Source organism: Cryptomeria japonica, chromosome 7, assembly GCF_030272615.1.
Source record: "Cryptomeria japonica chromosome 7, Sugi_1.0, whole genome shotgun sequence".
NCBI classification, from domain to species: domain Eukaryota; kingdom Viridiplantae; phylum Streptophyta; class Pinopsida; order Cupressales; family Cupressaceae; genus Cryptomeria; species Cryptomeria japonica.
In genome coordinates, this window is record NC_081411.1 from 307,701,020 (window position 1) to 307,718,664 (window position 17,645).

The 17,645-nt window shown below is 37.6% G+C and overlaps 1 protein-coding gene across 3 annotated transcripts in view; it reads right to left on the bottom strand.

Moving 5' to 3' along the window:
* Positions 1 to 2,558: 2,558 nt before the first annotated feature.
* LOC131039817 (B3 domain-containing transcription repressor VAL2) overlaps positions 2,559 to 17,645 on the bottom strand; it is a 50,988-nt gene continuing 35,901 nt past the window's right edge. For 2 of the 3 annotated variants that reach the window (XM_057972666.2, XM_057972667.2), the window contains exons 10-13: positions 10,114 to 10,227; positions 4,603 to 4,670; positions 3,499 to 4,370; positions 2,559 to 3,404 (exon numbers count right to left, since the gene is read on the bottom strand). In XM_057972666.2, coding sequence (XP_057828649.2) covers positions 3,499 to 4,370; positions 4,603 to 4,670; positions 10,114 to 10,227 — 1,054 coding nt within the window. In that variant the 3' untranslated portion in view covers positions 2,559 to 3,404. The remainder of the gene's footprint in view (positions 3,405 to 3,498; positions 4,371 to 4,602; positions 4,671 to 10,113; positions 10,228 to 17,645) is intronic. The other variant, XM_057972669.2, reaches the window with a different exon arrangement.

Here is a 17,645-nt window from a genome sequence, read left to right on the forward strand (position 1 = left end):
GTATTAACTGCGACTTTGATTTTTCAAAAAAATTCGAAAAAGTCAATAACACTAGTTTTTTAACCCCGTTTTGGAGCTAGTTTAGCCACGTCCGTAGAGAAACCATCAGAATGAGGTGGTTAGAAGATTGAATTTAGATTGGTGAATATTTGGAAGCAAAGAATACAAATTAAGTATCCCTGAATGAAACACCACTGTGCGTGGTTAAAATTCTTGCTCAAAGAATGCTTAAATCTTCTAATATGATAAGACTATCATTGGTACAAATTGAGACTAACATGAGGTGGGATACCAATTATGTGGACTAAAAATAGGTTTATGCTATAGAGAATTTTAAATTACTGATGAAAAAAATTGGTTAACTTATGGAAACGGTAATGTTTGATACAACTGCAACCAGATTTTGAAATGGGTTGTTTCAGAGATGGAGATTTCTTAAAATGGCATTCAATAAGGGCATGATGATAACCAACCCAACCATTTAATAGTCTACTGTTTACATAGGTTAGACACTAGAGTCCGTGTTTCAAAATCAATGACTGGTGAAAAGAACTTGAACATTAACATAGGTATAAGGGGTCGAGAAACGAGAGGGCTGCAGACAGCAGAGGGGAGAGTGGGGCAGAGTCAAGGGTTCATAGCATGAGAGATTGCCATGGTCATTAATGTGATGTAACATATTGTCTGGGGAGAGTGGGGCAGAGTCAAGGGTTCATAGCATGAGAGATTGTCATAGTCATTAATGTGGTGTATTCCAATGTTGCAGTTTGATTGGATGAGTTGGTTTAGTCTGTGGGTTACAAATGGGTTGCTGTGATTTAAAAGGATTCTGGTATGTTGTTTGTAGATGGTTCATTCCCATTTGCAGCAGTCTGCATGATGATTTGATCGAGTTATGAGATTCAGTATTAAGGATGTATTATGGTTAGAAGACTGATTCATGTATGTGCCATAGATAACCAACTTGCCGGTTTCCTGTCAAGTGCCAGGTTGGGCAGCCCTAAGTGAGGCCTGCAAACGAAATCTGGGCTAACCACAACTGATGGCAATAGACATGACCACACAAAAATTATAGTAAATTTCACTAGCAATAACTGACCTGAAAAAAATATATACTCAATAATCTTAAATGTCCACAGAATTGATGTAAACGACAAACAAGTAAAAAATAAACTTATCAGTCTAACTAAAATATATTTTTCTTTTCATGAAAATGTTTTAATTCATTTTCATGACTCCAATGGAGACTCAAATGATAAGCTTTTGAACAATTGGGTTGGACGCTCATCCCTCCTCTATATCCGATACTAGTTTGGAAGCCCTGAAACGCTCAAACCATCCCATCTCAAAATCTGTATGCAATTATATTAAAAAACTTATCTATTTGTATTAAAAAAAAATCCATTGTAATTGCCCTAATGCGTTAAATCTTGTGTTAGTGTGTTCATTTATTATACAGGTAAAATCTTGGTGGATCCTTCTGTCAGCCAAATTCTCATGTTAGCCACCTTAATATTTAGCAGATTCAGATATACTTTTAAATGAATTCTTATGCTAGCCACCTTAATATTAGCAGATTCAGATGTTCTTTTAGCCAAAGTCTCGTGTTAGCCACCTTGATATTCAGAGATGCAGGTACCCCTTTAAGCAAAGGGTCTCAACTGCTCAATGACAATAGTACTTGGTTCATGGAAGCCTAAAACTCCATGTTCTTTGATTCCGAAGTCACTAACTTGAATTCATTCTAATGACAATAGTACTTGGTTCATGGATACCTAAAAATCTATTTCTTTGATTCCAAAGTCAAACACCATTGTCATGACGCATAAATACTGTTTGCTCAAAGTATACCTAAATCCACCGATATGAGGTAGTGGATATAACAATCTGCTAATGCTAACATGAGGTGGTTATTAAACAATTGCCAAACTTGAGTTCTCTGGTATCGAGTTATCAAACAATCTCAGAATTTTAAAACTAATAATTTATCAACAAGAAGGAAAATGGAATGTTTCCATAATTCTGATAGATTGGCTTTGGTGAAGAGTGTTGACAGAAATACCATCCCAGAAATTCTAAATTGGAGTCTTTGCTCCTAAATTTGTTTAAATAAAAATGAACACTAATGTAGCCAGTGTGAAGGAGTTTACCAATGAACAAATCAAAACCAATAAAATTTGAATCCATAAGTAAACTGGTATTTGTTTTTCTTTTGCATCAAATCCATGGAGTACTTACAATCATATAATATTGTTTCTTTTTTAATTTTAAACAGTTACTAGTGGAGAAATTTTTAAATACTACCAAGGAGATATTGCCATGGCCATTGATGGGGTAGCCGATCAAACCTCTATGAGAGACTAAACATATTACATTTACATTAAAAGTATGTATAAACTAAGATCATTGGCCAAAGAATTCATATATGCGACCAGCCTACTTGAGCTTCCATACATAAGAATCATTTTGTCAGCTTGGTTTTACTTATTGTAGTATATCAAGTCACCATTACAGCCTCCAAGAGAATCATGCACATGTTGCCAAATGCAGGCCGAGAATAGTAGCAAACTATCAGGTTAAAAAGGTTTTATTAACTTTTCAAAGATAATAATAAAATAGAAAGGGTGAACCAATGGATCAATGACTTATAGGCTGTAATATGAGAACGAATTCCTTAAAATAATCACTGCAACTCTATCTTGCTTGCTCCTCTCATAAGTGGCCATGAATACAAGTTTCTAAATTCTTAAATCAAGAAATCAAATCTTGTATTACAAATAAACCATCCTTTCTCAAGGTCTATACAATCATTTTCTCCTCCGAAATTTAAGTGGGATGTTGCCAGCAACTTGGGATCAGTGATGGGTAAGAAAACTTATGCCACCAACAGAATAACTGTCAGTGTACTGTTCACCCATTTTCCATCTAGAGTCATGTGGACCACTATGTCGCAAAATGCAGCAATTTGTAGAGATCCCGCCAAATACTTGTTGCCTGGAATCAAGAGGGATCTAAAGCAAACGATGGCATATAGTCCCGAAAATTATCTGAATACATTTTTTAAATTACATCACAACAAAAGAATTACTTACTATACATTAGATTTTTATCAAATGGATGCTTGCCACCAATCCACAGGTAACAAAATCCCCTTCCTTGATTCCTTCATCAATAATTTGATAACCAGTCAAGGTTGACAAACACAAACTTACTTCAGCCTCTCAGACTACACGTGTTGATAAACCTCTGACGGGTAAAGATGAAGAAATTTTTGCAATCCAGTTTCCTATTGTAAGAGGTTCGAAATATCATCCACTGGAGCAATTTATCTCTGCCCTCGAGCATTGACAAATCTAAGCCACAATTGAAACTTGTTCTGGTAGAACTTGCTTTCAGTATCAGCTCTGGTTACAGACATAAGCAATAAAGTCAAAAACAATATCATCTGAGCCACGCGTATTAAAAACGGGAAAAGAAAAGTCTATATGTTCAACTCACTTAAGTAGAAACAGATGTAACATCATTTTTCACACCGTTTGCAGTTAATAACTGCTCTTCCTGGACTTGATCCTGATTTTGAGCATTAGATGGAGTACAATTTTGCTCAACCCTTTGTTCACTTGCACTCATTTCAAACCCCATAGGAGACATAGTTACCTGTTGAGGACTTAGTAAGCTAGTAAGTCCATGTTGCTTTAGATACATATCAAGAGGTAAACTAGCATCTTGAAGAAGCCTCATCATGCTCACACGACCAACTGCTCGTGAGGGGTCCTCATCACGTGCTGGATGACTATTTAAATCAATCTGACCTTTACCTAATGTACTATTTTCTATGTTTATTCTAGGCCCTTTTTCATAACCTGGTAAATTTGCTTCTGAGGATGATTTCACCTCATCTCCAGCAAAGTTATTGACCCTTGTCAACCCTTCCCTGAATGCTAATGTTGATTGCTCTAGTCTTGAAAAATTTTCAGGAAGTGAGCACATATCAGATTGCCAATTAGATCCACTGTTGACCTCTCCTTCTTCCTTTGTCCATGTACGCTTTTTCTTTGCATTTTCTGCTTCTCTCTCTGACTGGCGCTTCTTTCTACGCATCATAAGTGTCTTGAATCTACGCTTGACTGTCATACAGACATTGCAGGTACAAGTTGGCTTATGTTTAGGCCCCTTTCCACTAGGAGGTTGAATACAAACAATACATGTACACCCTGGCCTATGTCTAGGGTGTTTTGTAGTTGCGGCAGCTAAGGGAGGTACAGCCGCAGTTGCACCTTCTCCCAGAGCTGCTACATTAGCTAGTGTATCCAATCCTGATGAAACCTCTGTGATCTTCTGTCCCTCAGGAGGTTCCACTTTTCTCGATTCTGCATCATAATTAAATAATTCTCAATAACGCCAAAATGATCAGAGTCTAGATCAAGTGCAAGTTACAAATTTTATTTTGATTAATTTATCCTATTAGTAATTACATTGATTTACAAAAAAACATTCTGCATGTATACCTACAAAGACTTACCCTCAAACTGATTTCACATTCAACATCATAGTCAATGCAAGTAACAAAGTCAAAAAATTGTACATTTTAGTGAAACAAACCTGTCGTCAACTGAAGAAGATTTCCAAGTTCTTCTGAGGTCATTTCCTGAGGTGTTGAACAAAAAGACCTACAACCAGAGTAGCAAAACCAGATAAATGAGTTAATCATTACTGAGAAGCTTAAACCTTTTATGAACTTAAAGTAACTTTCAGCTATGCTACAACACTGAAGTTTCTCATCTTCGGGAAGTAAGTCAAAAGAAACACACAAAAAGAAATCCTACTCAGCTACCGTCCTTTTTTTGGGGCATAGGTTCAAGTCAAGATAAAGAATGAGTTTCTTCTGGAAACACATTTTTATATTTCCTTCATTGGAGATTTAAGATTTAGATGAAATTAAACAGTAATACAAACTGGCTGTATACCATTTTCATTGTTTCCTCTTTTATGTAGCCAATCTGTTCACTTACAACAGACAGAGCAACAGAAGGGTCATTCTTTTCTGAAACAAATGGAAAACCAAATGCCAAACACATTGAAACTATCATATCTCAAAGATACACCATCAGTCCTGGCTCAGATGAATTTTAACTTTTAAGCTGTTTTGGATGTATATTTCAAATAATTTTTCCTAAAAGTCAAAATACAGACCAGAAGGAAAGCAAAATAAAGCCGATACCTCCAAAAATTTCAAATAGGATGAGCTCGATTAACAAATCATAAGGGCTTTTATAATGGAGACCCATGTTCAAATCCCCAAGTGACATGTTACATGCTTAAAAATGTACAAATGTTAAAAGTTGAAATGGGTAAACTACCACATCCAATTCTGAGTGTCAAGTACCCAAACAGAAAAGGCCATGTGCAAGGCCTGGATGAATTGGACAGAAGATATACCCCAGTAATGGCATCTAAACCAAAGGTCACTCTGCAAGAGGATATCAAACCTATCATAAGAAAAAAAAAAACTGATATCAAACCTATTAAATAACCTAACCACCATCTTTTGCTTACTAAGCCCATTTTTTGCTGATACTTGCCAATCCAGATGCTTCCATAAACAGTTATAGACTTTTAACTCTGATTCAATTCAAGAGCTCAAACAGAAGCTTTGACAGGATGTTTTTACCATTTGGCAGGTTCTCAAGAATAATGCTCAGTTCCCTCCTATTATTTATCATAAATGATAATAACTTTGGCTTGAATAACCTTCCTGCAAAATCAAGCATTATCCATGTTTCTGTCTTTAGTTTACTATGGTTTGAAGCATAGATGGACTACTCGGCGAGTAGTCAAAGACAAAAACTCACGAGTTTTTCGGCCTGGCAAGTAAACTTGCCATTTACTCGCCTAGTTTTTGCCAAACACTCGCAGAGTTTTTTAGCGAAATTTTGGCAAAACTTGGCAAGTCTGTGCCAAAAACTCACCTGCACAGAACTAAAAGGCAGTAGCATCAAAAAGTCCTCATAATTTCATTTTTTGGGTTCTATTTTGCTGCTCAAGAGCAAAAACACCCTCCCAAGTCTCTCCAACATAATTTGCATCATTTTTAGTGGATTTGGAGCGGATTTGAAGTGGATTTCAAAGCAAAATCAGATTCTCAAGTAGGTTTTCTGATTTTTTTTCTAAGTTTTTTTTAAAACATTTTTTTTCGTTGCATCTAGGTTAATAAAAAATCAATAATGACCTTTCCTAAGTAGTCTAAATTGATTTAGAGTCCAATGAACAAGATTTAACACCATTTTTTTACAATTTACACTAATTTTTCAAGAATCTCTACTTTTCCAAAAAAATTCAAACCCTAACACTTTTTTTTTCAGCTTTCAATGATGTTAAAATTATTTAAACTAATTTCGTTTGATTGCTAAATTTTTTTATTAAAATATTAACTTTGTGTTTTCACTTTGTATGTGTAGGTTAACCATTAATTTATAATGGCAAATAGAAAAGGTTCTACAATTGGTTCAGCTTCAGGGTCTGCCCTGTCTGTAGATGCATGCCCATCTAGATATGTAGGCATTCGTCCAAAAGGTGCTAGAGACAAGGCTTGGAAGTATGCCTTTGAAGGACCGGAACCTAGGTCGGTAATATGCATTAAATGTGAAAAACTATTTCATAGAGGCATAAACCGCCTCAAATACCACCTTGGAAGCATCAATTAGCATGATGCAAGGGGATGTATGGGGGCCACAGAGGAAATAAAAAGAGAAATGAATGCCATACTTGCAACTAGGGAAGAAAAAAAGTTGCAAAGGGAGAGGGCAAAACTAGCCATGAGAGCATCCATAGCTGAATCCGAAGGTGCTTCATTCAACCTTAAAGAAGCAGCACTTCAAGGCATAGTGAACTCTCTTCGTGGTCCATGTATCCGCAAATCCAGCACCACCTCGGCCACAACTTCAGCTACTTCTAGTAGAACACCCACTACATCACCATCAGTGCTACAGCAGTCTATAGGTGATTATTTTGTGCCTAAGAACACAACTGGAGCACAATCATCATTCAAGACAATTTGGTAGAATAGGGAGATGCATGAGCAAACAGACATTGCATGTGTCAATTTTTTGTACTTCAACAACATCCCATTCAATGTGGCAAAGAATCCTTATTGGCTTAATTTGGTTACCGCATTGACAGTTTCGGGAAAAAAATACAAGGCCCCTTCTTGCAAGGACATGGGTAGGAGGCTAGTAACTCAGTCCACTTGTTTTAATTTTTAAAATGTTTTTCTTGTTTTTATCAAAATTGTGTACTAGACTTAATTTCACTTGGTACTTGTAAGTTGCTCACAAATGCAATTGATAGGGCAAGACAAGTGGTGGAAGACCAAAGAAAAGAATGGAAAAAATATGGCTGCACTATTCTTTTTGATGGGTGGACAGATGGCAAAAACTGCACCATCATTAATTTTTTAGTTGCTTGCAAGAATAACGTGGTGTTCTTGAAATTGGTAGATACTTCCAACAAAGTGAAAAATGTTTAAACTTTGGCTAACGTTGGAGCAAATTGTTGTGGAAGTGGGAGTTGAAAATGTGGTGCAAATAATAACCGATAATGCAGTAGCATATGTGGCAACAGGTAGAATCCTTCAAGAGAGACACCCCACTCCTTTTTGGACATCTTGTGCAACACATGTCCTTGACCTTCTTTTGGAGGACATAGGAAAACTTGATTGCGTGACACCAGTTGTAGAAGATGCAAGGAGGATAACAAAATACATCTATAATCACCCTTGGATTCTTCACTTGATGAGAGAACACACCCAAGGGAAAGAGTTGGTAAGAGCAAGTGTCACAAGGTTTGCAATGATTTTCTTAACATTGCAAAGCATTCTTGATGCATTGACGGCTTTGAAACAAATGTTTGTGAGTCAAACATGGCTAGACTCACCTTATACAAAGAAGCCTGAAGGAGAAGCTATTGCATGCATAGTCTTCGACAACCTATTTGCACAAAGAATTGCAGAGATTGTGAAAGTAACTTCAAATCTGGAATATTTAATTATTTATAATTCAAGTCTCTCATTATTAATTTGTAACTTTAATTATTAATCCTTATGTATTTTGTACTTTTCAATTGTAGGTGTTGGAGCCCTTTGGTAGAGTTCTTTGCATGGTAGACGGAGATCAAACCCCAATGGATTATGTTTATGAGGCCGTAAATAGGGCCAAGGAGTCTATCAAAAATTACTACAAGGGGGATTGACTCAAATTTGATCCCATCTGAGAAATTATTGATAGGAAATAGAACAATCAGCTCCACCAACCCATTCATGCAGTAGGATAGTTCCTCAACCTTCATTTTAAGTTCGAGGATTCTTAATCAAATCCCAATGGAGAGGTCATGTAGGGCCTCACTACATGCATTTAGAGGATGATACCTGAGGTGGAGATGAGAGACCTCATTGTGGCTGAATTCCAAAATTACAAGGAAGCAAGCGGTAAGCTATTCTCTTCAGAGCTGGCCAAGAGAGGAAGAACCACTTAAACCCCAGGTATAATATTTGGAGTCTTTCAGATGTATCTTACAAGCTACAAATTTCAAACTTACAACTATTAATAATTTGATAAAATATGTTTTCACTTTGCTTTCTAACTCTTAAATTTTTTATTTGCAAATGCATGGTGGCGAAGTTGGGGCAAAAATACCCCAAAATCTCAAAAAATTTGCCCTTAGAATCTTATGTCAGCCTTGTAGTTCATCCAATTGTGAGGACAATTGGAGCTTGTTCGAGGCCATCCACACGAAGAAGAAGAGCAAGTTAGCTCAAAAACGCCTCAATGACCTTGTCTTTGTGCAATATAATCTTCAATTGCACACAAGGAAGGTAGAGGAAACACCAACTGGTCCAATTGATTTAGATAGTATAGATCCTTACAGTGATTGGAAATTGCAGGAGCAACCTCCATTGTTTACTGAGGATGATATCTATGATTTGGAGAGGCAGGCTATGGAGGAGGGGGGTGGATTTGGATTCACACTGGATGACATTGAGTAAGATGAGGATGATGAGTCATTGTCAGTGTCAAGAGCAGCTAGAGGCAGAGGCAGAGCTACAACTAGGATGGAGGTCGAGCCATAGCCAGTTGTGTCGAGCGAGGAGGCACATCCACAGCAGACTCCTAGGACTAGACTCTCTAGTTCTACCTCTCCCCTAGTTTTTACTAGAGCTGGGAAGAGGAAGATGTAATTGTATTGACTTATTTACTTTTAGTTTTACAAAAACTATATACTATTTTGCTTCCACCCATCAACATTCCTCATGAGGATGCGATTTTGTACCCAATTTGCATTTAAATCAATTAAATATATCTAGACTCAGCTTTTCTCTTTAGTGTACTCATTTATTGACTCATTGGATGCATCTCCTCATTGAATTTTGCAAAAAAAATGCATTTCTAATCAAATTTTAAGCAATTTTTTAAGTTCCCAAGTTTTTACCAGAGTTTTCACAGAATTTATTTTTCTGGCCTTGGCGAGTTTTTGGTTTTGGCAAGTAGTTCAACTATGGTTTGAATTTTTTAACTTTGCAACCTTGCATATGATAAGTTTCGTAATTTCCGGCCATCTAGCATTGTCTGGATTCAAAATGACAGAACTCCAACCATACATGCTAAAAATGTGAATAACTACTTTTTTTAAATTGCCCTCTATCACATTTTGTTTATGGATTTAGAAGGATTAATTGACATCGGCAATTTGATATCATTTACGGTTTGTGGGATTATTCGCAGACATGATTATTCTCCACAATCCATATGAATTATTTTGTGGTTTCTATTTGTAAAACAGCTGTCCATGTATATCCAGAATGACACAATTGTGACAACGCATGCAAAACCTGTAATTGACTATTTCCTCAAGTATCTTGATCTTTTTATGTTTAAGGTTTGAAAAGACTTGCATAATTATTTACTCTTATAAACATAATTTCTTTATTTTGCTGATATTCATATAGAAAAAGAAAAAATGGTAGAGCCTGAATTTCATTAGCAATAACAAATTCCAATATTTGACACTTCTCTTCACTCCATAAAAAATTGAAATGACATGGAAAGCAGCAGACTTCACCTCTTAGGATCCCATGTATTATCAGCACAGGTCCACCTTGGAGGCAAAAAGGCATCCACAGGCAATCTACGCCAACTAGAACACTCATCACACTGAGCCCACTGGTCCTTTTCTCTGGTAGATGAAATAAGTTATAACCTTAGATCAGTGGAAGACACAAGTCTGATTGCACACCAACAATGGAATTCACTAGTCATTACATTCTCTTGTGTGTTCTAAACGGAGCTCATATATTTATTAAAGAACTAGACTACAAAAGTAAAAGGAACTGCCTTTCATCAATTCTTTTGTTTCAATAAATTAAAGTATAAATTATTAAGCAGAATAAGGTTCATGTCCATAAGGAATTTATCCCAATTCATCATAGTTTCATTTAAAACAGCAAGCCAAAGACTAGAAAGTCTTCATACACAGAAGACTACTAGTACTACTATCATTTTTCTTACAATGTGAATAAAACAAGGACAACTAATCATGCATTGAAGTAATTATAGGTATCAATACTATCGCTACTACTCTTTGAAGCCCTGCTCTATGTTTTTGATCATATAGTGCTCTTGGATGAACTGAGAGCAGGTGTAGAACTGAATGCCAGTTTCTTCCTGCCAGAAACGGTTGCCGGTTAGCATTTAAATTGTCGCCAACAACAGACCTGTGAAATTACCAAATCCAATGTGTATTCTTGCGACGGTCAGTTAGGTGGTAATTACTGTTCAGGATTTGAGTGGTAGACAGGGCTGCTCCTCATTTCAATTGATGTCTGCAACTCTGCATGCATGGATGGTTTTACATTTATTATTTTGGCATCCGAAGGCAAGTTCCTGTACCTGGAAACTAGGATCAGTTGCAATTGCACATGCTCAGAGCTAGAATTTAGCCCCCTTGAATATGATGTTTCTGACAATGTCAATTTGGTGTTTCTGTTGTTGCTCCAGCAGGGCCACTGTCGATGGGCTCCAACATGGTATGGTAAATTGTGCAGTCTCATAATATTCAATATAGGAAGTTAACGCTGCTATCAGTAGATTGAAAGGTGATATTTGTTGCAAGATCCTCCATGGCAAGCCCAGAAGTTTGCTCCAAACAGTTGGATGAGATGCTTTGGGATCCACATAGGTGAACTTCCAGCATAGGAGCTAATAGTCTGAGCGTCTAGCAGATGGAGAAAGCCTCACATGCTAAAGTTTCTGTACCAAATTGTGAAAGCATCAAGCAACTAGCTAGATGGATGTTGGAGAGCTGATGATGTCTTGTTGGAATATGGTAGAGAAGAACTGCGAATGAAAGCTATTTGGTGGTTAATATTTTGCCATCAACGACTCAATCATGAAAAGGCCTTTACAATTGGCCAAGATTTTGATGGCCAGAAGTTTCCCCTTTTTATTTGGTGTGCTACGGTCCAGATCTCCTCCCTTGTGAGAGATTTTATATTGAGCGTGCTGTCTTCCTCCTGTCAGAGGTAGGATTCCAAATGTGCTGCATCTCAATGTTCTGGTCAATATGTGTCTGTTTTAAGCTCATTGATGAGCTTGTCCAGTTGCCAGGATTTATCAGTGATGATATATAGAAATACTTTTACTTGTAATTGGTAATTAAATGACTTCCCAACTAGTTCTTTGCCAAATTTCCAGCTAAGAAAAGCTTCTCCTAGTAGAGATAAACATCTAAGAAGAGATAATATAAATGGAATTCAGATACCGTTTTTTTTGTCTCAAAACAAAAATGTAGAGTGTATAATCTAAAGGAATATCAAATCCAAAAGAATCTGAATTTTGAAGTAGATTTGCAGATTTGAAGATACACAAAGTCTACAAAAGTATTACAATCTGAATGTTATTATTCAAGTTCTTCACACTCTGTGTTTAGCAGCAAACTCCAGTGGCTTGTTAATATATTTTCAGAACAACAATGACAAATATAAGAGCATACCACTGTCACCGATTTCAGATCTGCAAGATTAGATGTTAAAATTTTAAGACACTTTAAGGCTACAAAGATGTTACAATCTGAATGTTATTATTCTTCAGAAATGCTGTTCTGTTTCACACACCACGAACAGTAATAGTCTGCAAATAAGTTTTTATAATCTGAATACTGTCAGCAATCTTTCGATGAACTGTTCATAACACCTTAAAAAGAACTCATTAGAAGAGATATACCATAGTTTTCTTGATTCTGAACTTGTTCTTGATAAAATAGACTAAATCACAGATTGTATGATTTGTTTAATTTGTCATAACAAAATTCATACTTACAGCACTGTAGCATATTGTTGATGTGTTTTTTATGCACATGCGAACACAGAATAAAATACCAAGGTATCGTATCCTCCCTTGAACAAAGGGAGGATACGATATCTTCAATTTGTCTTCAACGGGTTCAATTCACCTCCTTTCTTGCCATCAAACTTAAAACTTGCTTGATCTTTGCCTAAGACATGCCTTATGAAGAATTTCGCTCTGGTCCCTGGGAGAGGGACGGGAGCTACAATGGATTTCGCCCTAGTCCTTGACTGAGGGACAGGAGCGATTTTTGCAATTTGGTCCACTTTCTTCGTGTTTGTGCCTTCAAATTATATTCAATTGATAAAATGCATCTCCTTTGATCTCTTCAAATCGTCAAGTTGTTAAAATCCTGCAAGGACAAAGCAATATTTGATTTTGAGCTCCGGTCCTTCACTGAGGGACAGGAGCGATTTTGCTTCCTGAGGCATTTCTGTGTTCGTGAAATTCTTCAATTTATATTCAACGGAAAGATCACGCCTTTCTTTACCATTTCCATTCGAAAAATCATCTTGATCCTGCAGAGATAGTAAGATTTTTGAAAACGAGCTCCGGTCCTTCACTGAGGGACAAGAGCGATTTTGCTCCTACAGGCCAAAATATCATGATTTCACAAGTTTAATCACTTCACAAGGAAAAAACAAATCATTCCCCATGCCCAGGATCAAATATCAAAAAACTCAAAATTTAGGTCAAAATTACTCAATTGAATAAAATCACATTTTCATCATCAACACTTAGACAAATTAAGACTCGGTACTCAAAATTCCAATTGAAAATAGACCACTCTGGCGAATTCATTTCATTCAAAATTGCATCCTACAAAAGGAAGCTTAAAAAGCTCTCAAGACTGACTGGACTCTGGCCTGAAAAGACAGTAATGGAAACCCTAAGGCTTGACCCTAAATCCAGACAACTGACGAACTACCAAAACCCTAAAAAGCAAAGCGAAAGGCGAGCAAAAACGAGCAAAAAGAGGGGGTCCCCATTTCAAATGGGGCGATGTGTGAAATGGTCACAACATCTGGCGACACCACTGAGAAATGTTGAAAAACATTTGGGAATCAATCTTTCTAGAAGAAAACTCAGAAAACCTCCCTCAACAAAACCAGGAGTTAAGAAACACTTACAAGAAGAGACCATCATATTGAGACAGAGTATCAAGTCCACAGTTACCCATGTGTGTGCAAGTGCGTTAATTCCCCTCAACAAGACAATCATGATCTTCAGGTTCCCCTGTGATAAGCTATGTAGTTTGTCTAGACCCCAAAAGCATCCTGGATAGAGCCTCGCTGCCAGCCAGACGTCCATAGTCCCGACGAGGTTATCGCCGCAAGCTCACGAACATTGCTCCATTGCTAGCCAGGCGTCTATAGCCCCGATGGAGTTATTCGTAAATTCCCTTTAGCCATTTTAATATTTCCTTTTAGCTCATCTTCTTTCTTTTTTCTCTTTTCATTTTTTTTTTTTTTTTTTTTTTCATCTTTTCTCTTTGATACTGCCTTTTAGTTCCGTCAATTCTTTGGCTCGTGAGTAGTAAAACTCACTAGGGTTTGAGGATTGCGGTGGCGCTGAAGTCAGACTTTGGATTTTTCACTGATCACAGCTTCGCCTGGAAACCATAATGACTCGGAGATTATAAGTATGTAAAAATATAATAACTGGAGGACAAAAATACGTGAGTTCAATAAGCTAATCTACTTCAATGCAAATACGTCCTAACTCAAAGCTTTATTAAAAGAAACTCCCTTTGCAATTCCAAAAGACCTCATGATTTTCCAAATGCAACCAACAACCTAGCAGGAAGTCAAAGCGTTACATAACAAAATCACCCAATATCAAATGGATACCCCTCAGGACAAAACAACTAACCTAAAACAAAACACCTAAACTAAGAAAACGAAAACAAAACAAAAGGCAAACCAAAGCGAAACGAAAAACAAACAAACGGAAAACAACGAAAGCAAACTAAACTAACTATGTACAAGGGAAGGCCTTGGGCATCTTAGGACTGGAAATAATGTTTGAGATACCTCCCATTGACAGGCAACAGGATGTCTTCTCCAGTTAAAGTTCGCAACCTAAATGCGTTTTCTCCCAATATCTCTGAAATTTGATAAGGGCCTTTCCAAAGCTTATCAAACTTATCATGTTCTCCTCTTTTCTCATGTGCCTTGTCCCAGTACAGGACAAGATCTGAAATTCTGAATGCCTTGACTCTAGCTTGTCGATCAAACCATCTTTTCACCACTCCTTGGTGTTTTGCAAAATTCTCCAATGCTTGATCTCTCTTTTCTTCCAAATTCATCAACTGCGTCAGTCGGGCTTGTACTGCATCAGTGTCTTCCATGTACTCCTAAATAAATCTCAAAATCGGGATCCTGAGTTGCATGGGGAAGATTGGGTCTTGGCCATAAACCAGAAAATAAGGTGAAATGCCTAATGCGTTCTTGGTTCTGATTCTGTCTGCCCATAAGGCGAATCTTAACTGGGTGTGCCATTCTCTTGGACTTCTCTCTAGCAATTTCTTGATAACGCTGAGTAAATTCTTGTCGGTAGACTCAGCTAACCCATTACCCTGAGGATAATAATTTGATGAGAACTTAAGGGTTATTCCATATTCAAAAGCCCAATTCGAGAATCTCAATGATGTGAATGCCGATCCATTGTCGCAAACCAACGCGTAAGGACATCCAAACCTTGTGATTATGTTTTCTTCCAAAAATTTGATTACGACTTCAGTAGTGCAAACTTTAAGTGCTTGTGCTTCCGACCATCTGGTACAATAATCTGTAGCTATAATGATGTACTTGTGTTGTGCTGAGGATGCGGGGTTGATAACACCAATAAAATCCATTCCCCATTTAGCAAATGGTCTGGCCTCAATCACTGGATTCAGTGGCATGGCAGGATTCCTTTCTCTAAAAGCTGCGACTTGACATGTGTGGCAAGTCCTGATGTGATTAAACGTATCTTTGAAAAGTGTAGGCCAGTAATATCCTGCTCTTAGGATCTGGTGAGCTGTAGCAAGGTTGGCTCCATGTCCGGTTCCAAACTTGGAATGGAAATGTTTGATTATCTGTTTTGCTTCATCTTTGCCAACACACCTCAGGTATACTCCTTCATGATTTCTGCGATATAAAACAGATCCTTGAAGCATGTAGTGTTGACACTTCATTCTTAATGCTCTCTTCTGTGTGGGTGTCATGCGAGCAGGACATCTGTGATTAAGCAAGTATGTCACAATATCTTTGTACCATTCATCATGTGTGACGTCCTCTAATTCATAAACTTGCTGGACTAATCCTGGTCCGTCAACTGCCAATGTCTGCGCCAAAGCTTGTCCTCGAACAAGTTTCATGGGCTGGATTTCAATATCAAATTCTTGGATAATGGCGACCCACTTACCTCTTCTTTCTCCTAATTCATTTTGCATGAGAAGAGTCTTGACTGCTGCATCAAGCACTATTGCATAAATCTTGGCTCTCAGGAGGTAATGTCTGAATTTCTTAATGGCTTTTACTAGGGCGTATGCTTGTTTTTCAATGTTAGGATATCTGAGTTCTGCATCTTTCAGTGGGGTGCTCATGAATGCAATCGGATTCTCGTCCCTTTCTTCACTTCTCTGGGTCAGAATAGCGGCACAAGTGTAGTCAGAAGCGAAGGAATATAAATAAAAGGGTTTGAGGTAATCTGGACTGATCAATACTGGTGCTTCTGTGATGGCGGTCTTTATTTCCTCAAACGCCCTTTTGGCTTGTGGAGTCCATTCAATCTTTGCATCCTTCTTTAACATTTCATTCAAAGGTCTGACAATCTCGGCAAATCCGGTAATGAACTTTCGGACAAAGTTGATCTTGCCGAAAAATGATTTGAGTTCCTTCTTGCTAGCTGGCAAATTGATAGTGAATATGGCTTTCACTCTTTCAGGATCAATGGAGATTCCTCTTTCTGAAATGACATGTCCTAAAAGTTTTCCTTCCGTTACTCCAAATATGCATTTCTTCGGATTGAGAGAAACACCATATCTTCTGCACCTTTGGAAGACTCTTCTTAAATCGTCCACATGATCTTCTCTTTGCCTGGAAAAAACTGTGATATCATCCATATATATAATAATGCATTTTCCAATTAAGTCCCTGAAAGCGATATCCATAGCTCTCTGGAATGTGGCCCCGGCATTTATAAGTCCAAAAGGCATTCTCTTGTATGCAAATGTTCCCCATTTGGTGGTGAAAGCGGTCTTTAGTCGATCTTCAGGTTCGACTAGAACTTGATTGTATCCTGAATATCCATCTAGAAAGGACATCATCTGCGATCCATTGACAATCTGCAACACTTCATCTAGTGATGGTAGCGGATAATTATCTTTCTCTGATGCTCGGTTGAGATTTCTGAAATCAACACACAATCTGATCTCTCCATTTTTCTTTCTGACAGGTACCAGGTTGGCGACCCACGTCGAGTGTCTTACTGGGAAGATGATCTTGGCTGAGAGCAGCTTCTTCACTTCTTGATATATCAGGGGTTCCAATAAAGGATTAACCGGCCTTTGTCTCTGCCTGAATGGCTTGCTTCCTAGCTTCAACGGGATTGTGTGGGTGATAATTGCAGTGTCGTAGGTTTTGAGATCTTCATAACTCCATGCAATGACATCTGGGAAGTCTCTCATGTTTTTCAGGATTCCATCTCTTTCAGTCGCTGTGCAGGACTTTCCAATGAATACATTTTTAGCTTGTATATCATTACCTAGATTGATTGTGTCACACATGTTTCCTTCCATGCTGTGGTTCTTCTTTTCTTTCAATTTGTCAGGATCGAAAATTCTCTCCAATTCTACCATTCCTCTTGGAATAGTGTTTGTCTTTAAATTCAGGACACCTTCGGCATCAAATTCGGCTTCTCCCACTTCTTCTTCATCAATGATCTGGGTTAGGAAGACATCTATGTTGGTTAAGAAATCCAGGATGTGCTTGTCGTCCTCGAAAACTTGAAAATTGGTGATGTTATCCGGGACCGAAGGGACTGATGTTAACTCAACTGTGAATTTCTTCAATCCTTCCATTGCTAATGGTATCAAAGAACTAGCAGCCTGTGCAAGCGAATTGGCCACTTGATTCTGATGTCTATAAATCGAATTGATATTGAAAGCTTCAAAACTCTCAATGAGATCCCAGACTCGATTTCTGTATCTGGTCAATCTTTTGTCATGGCACACATACTGCTTTCTGATCTGCCTTATAGCTATCT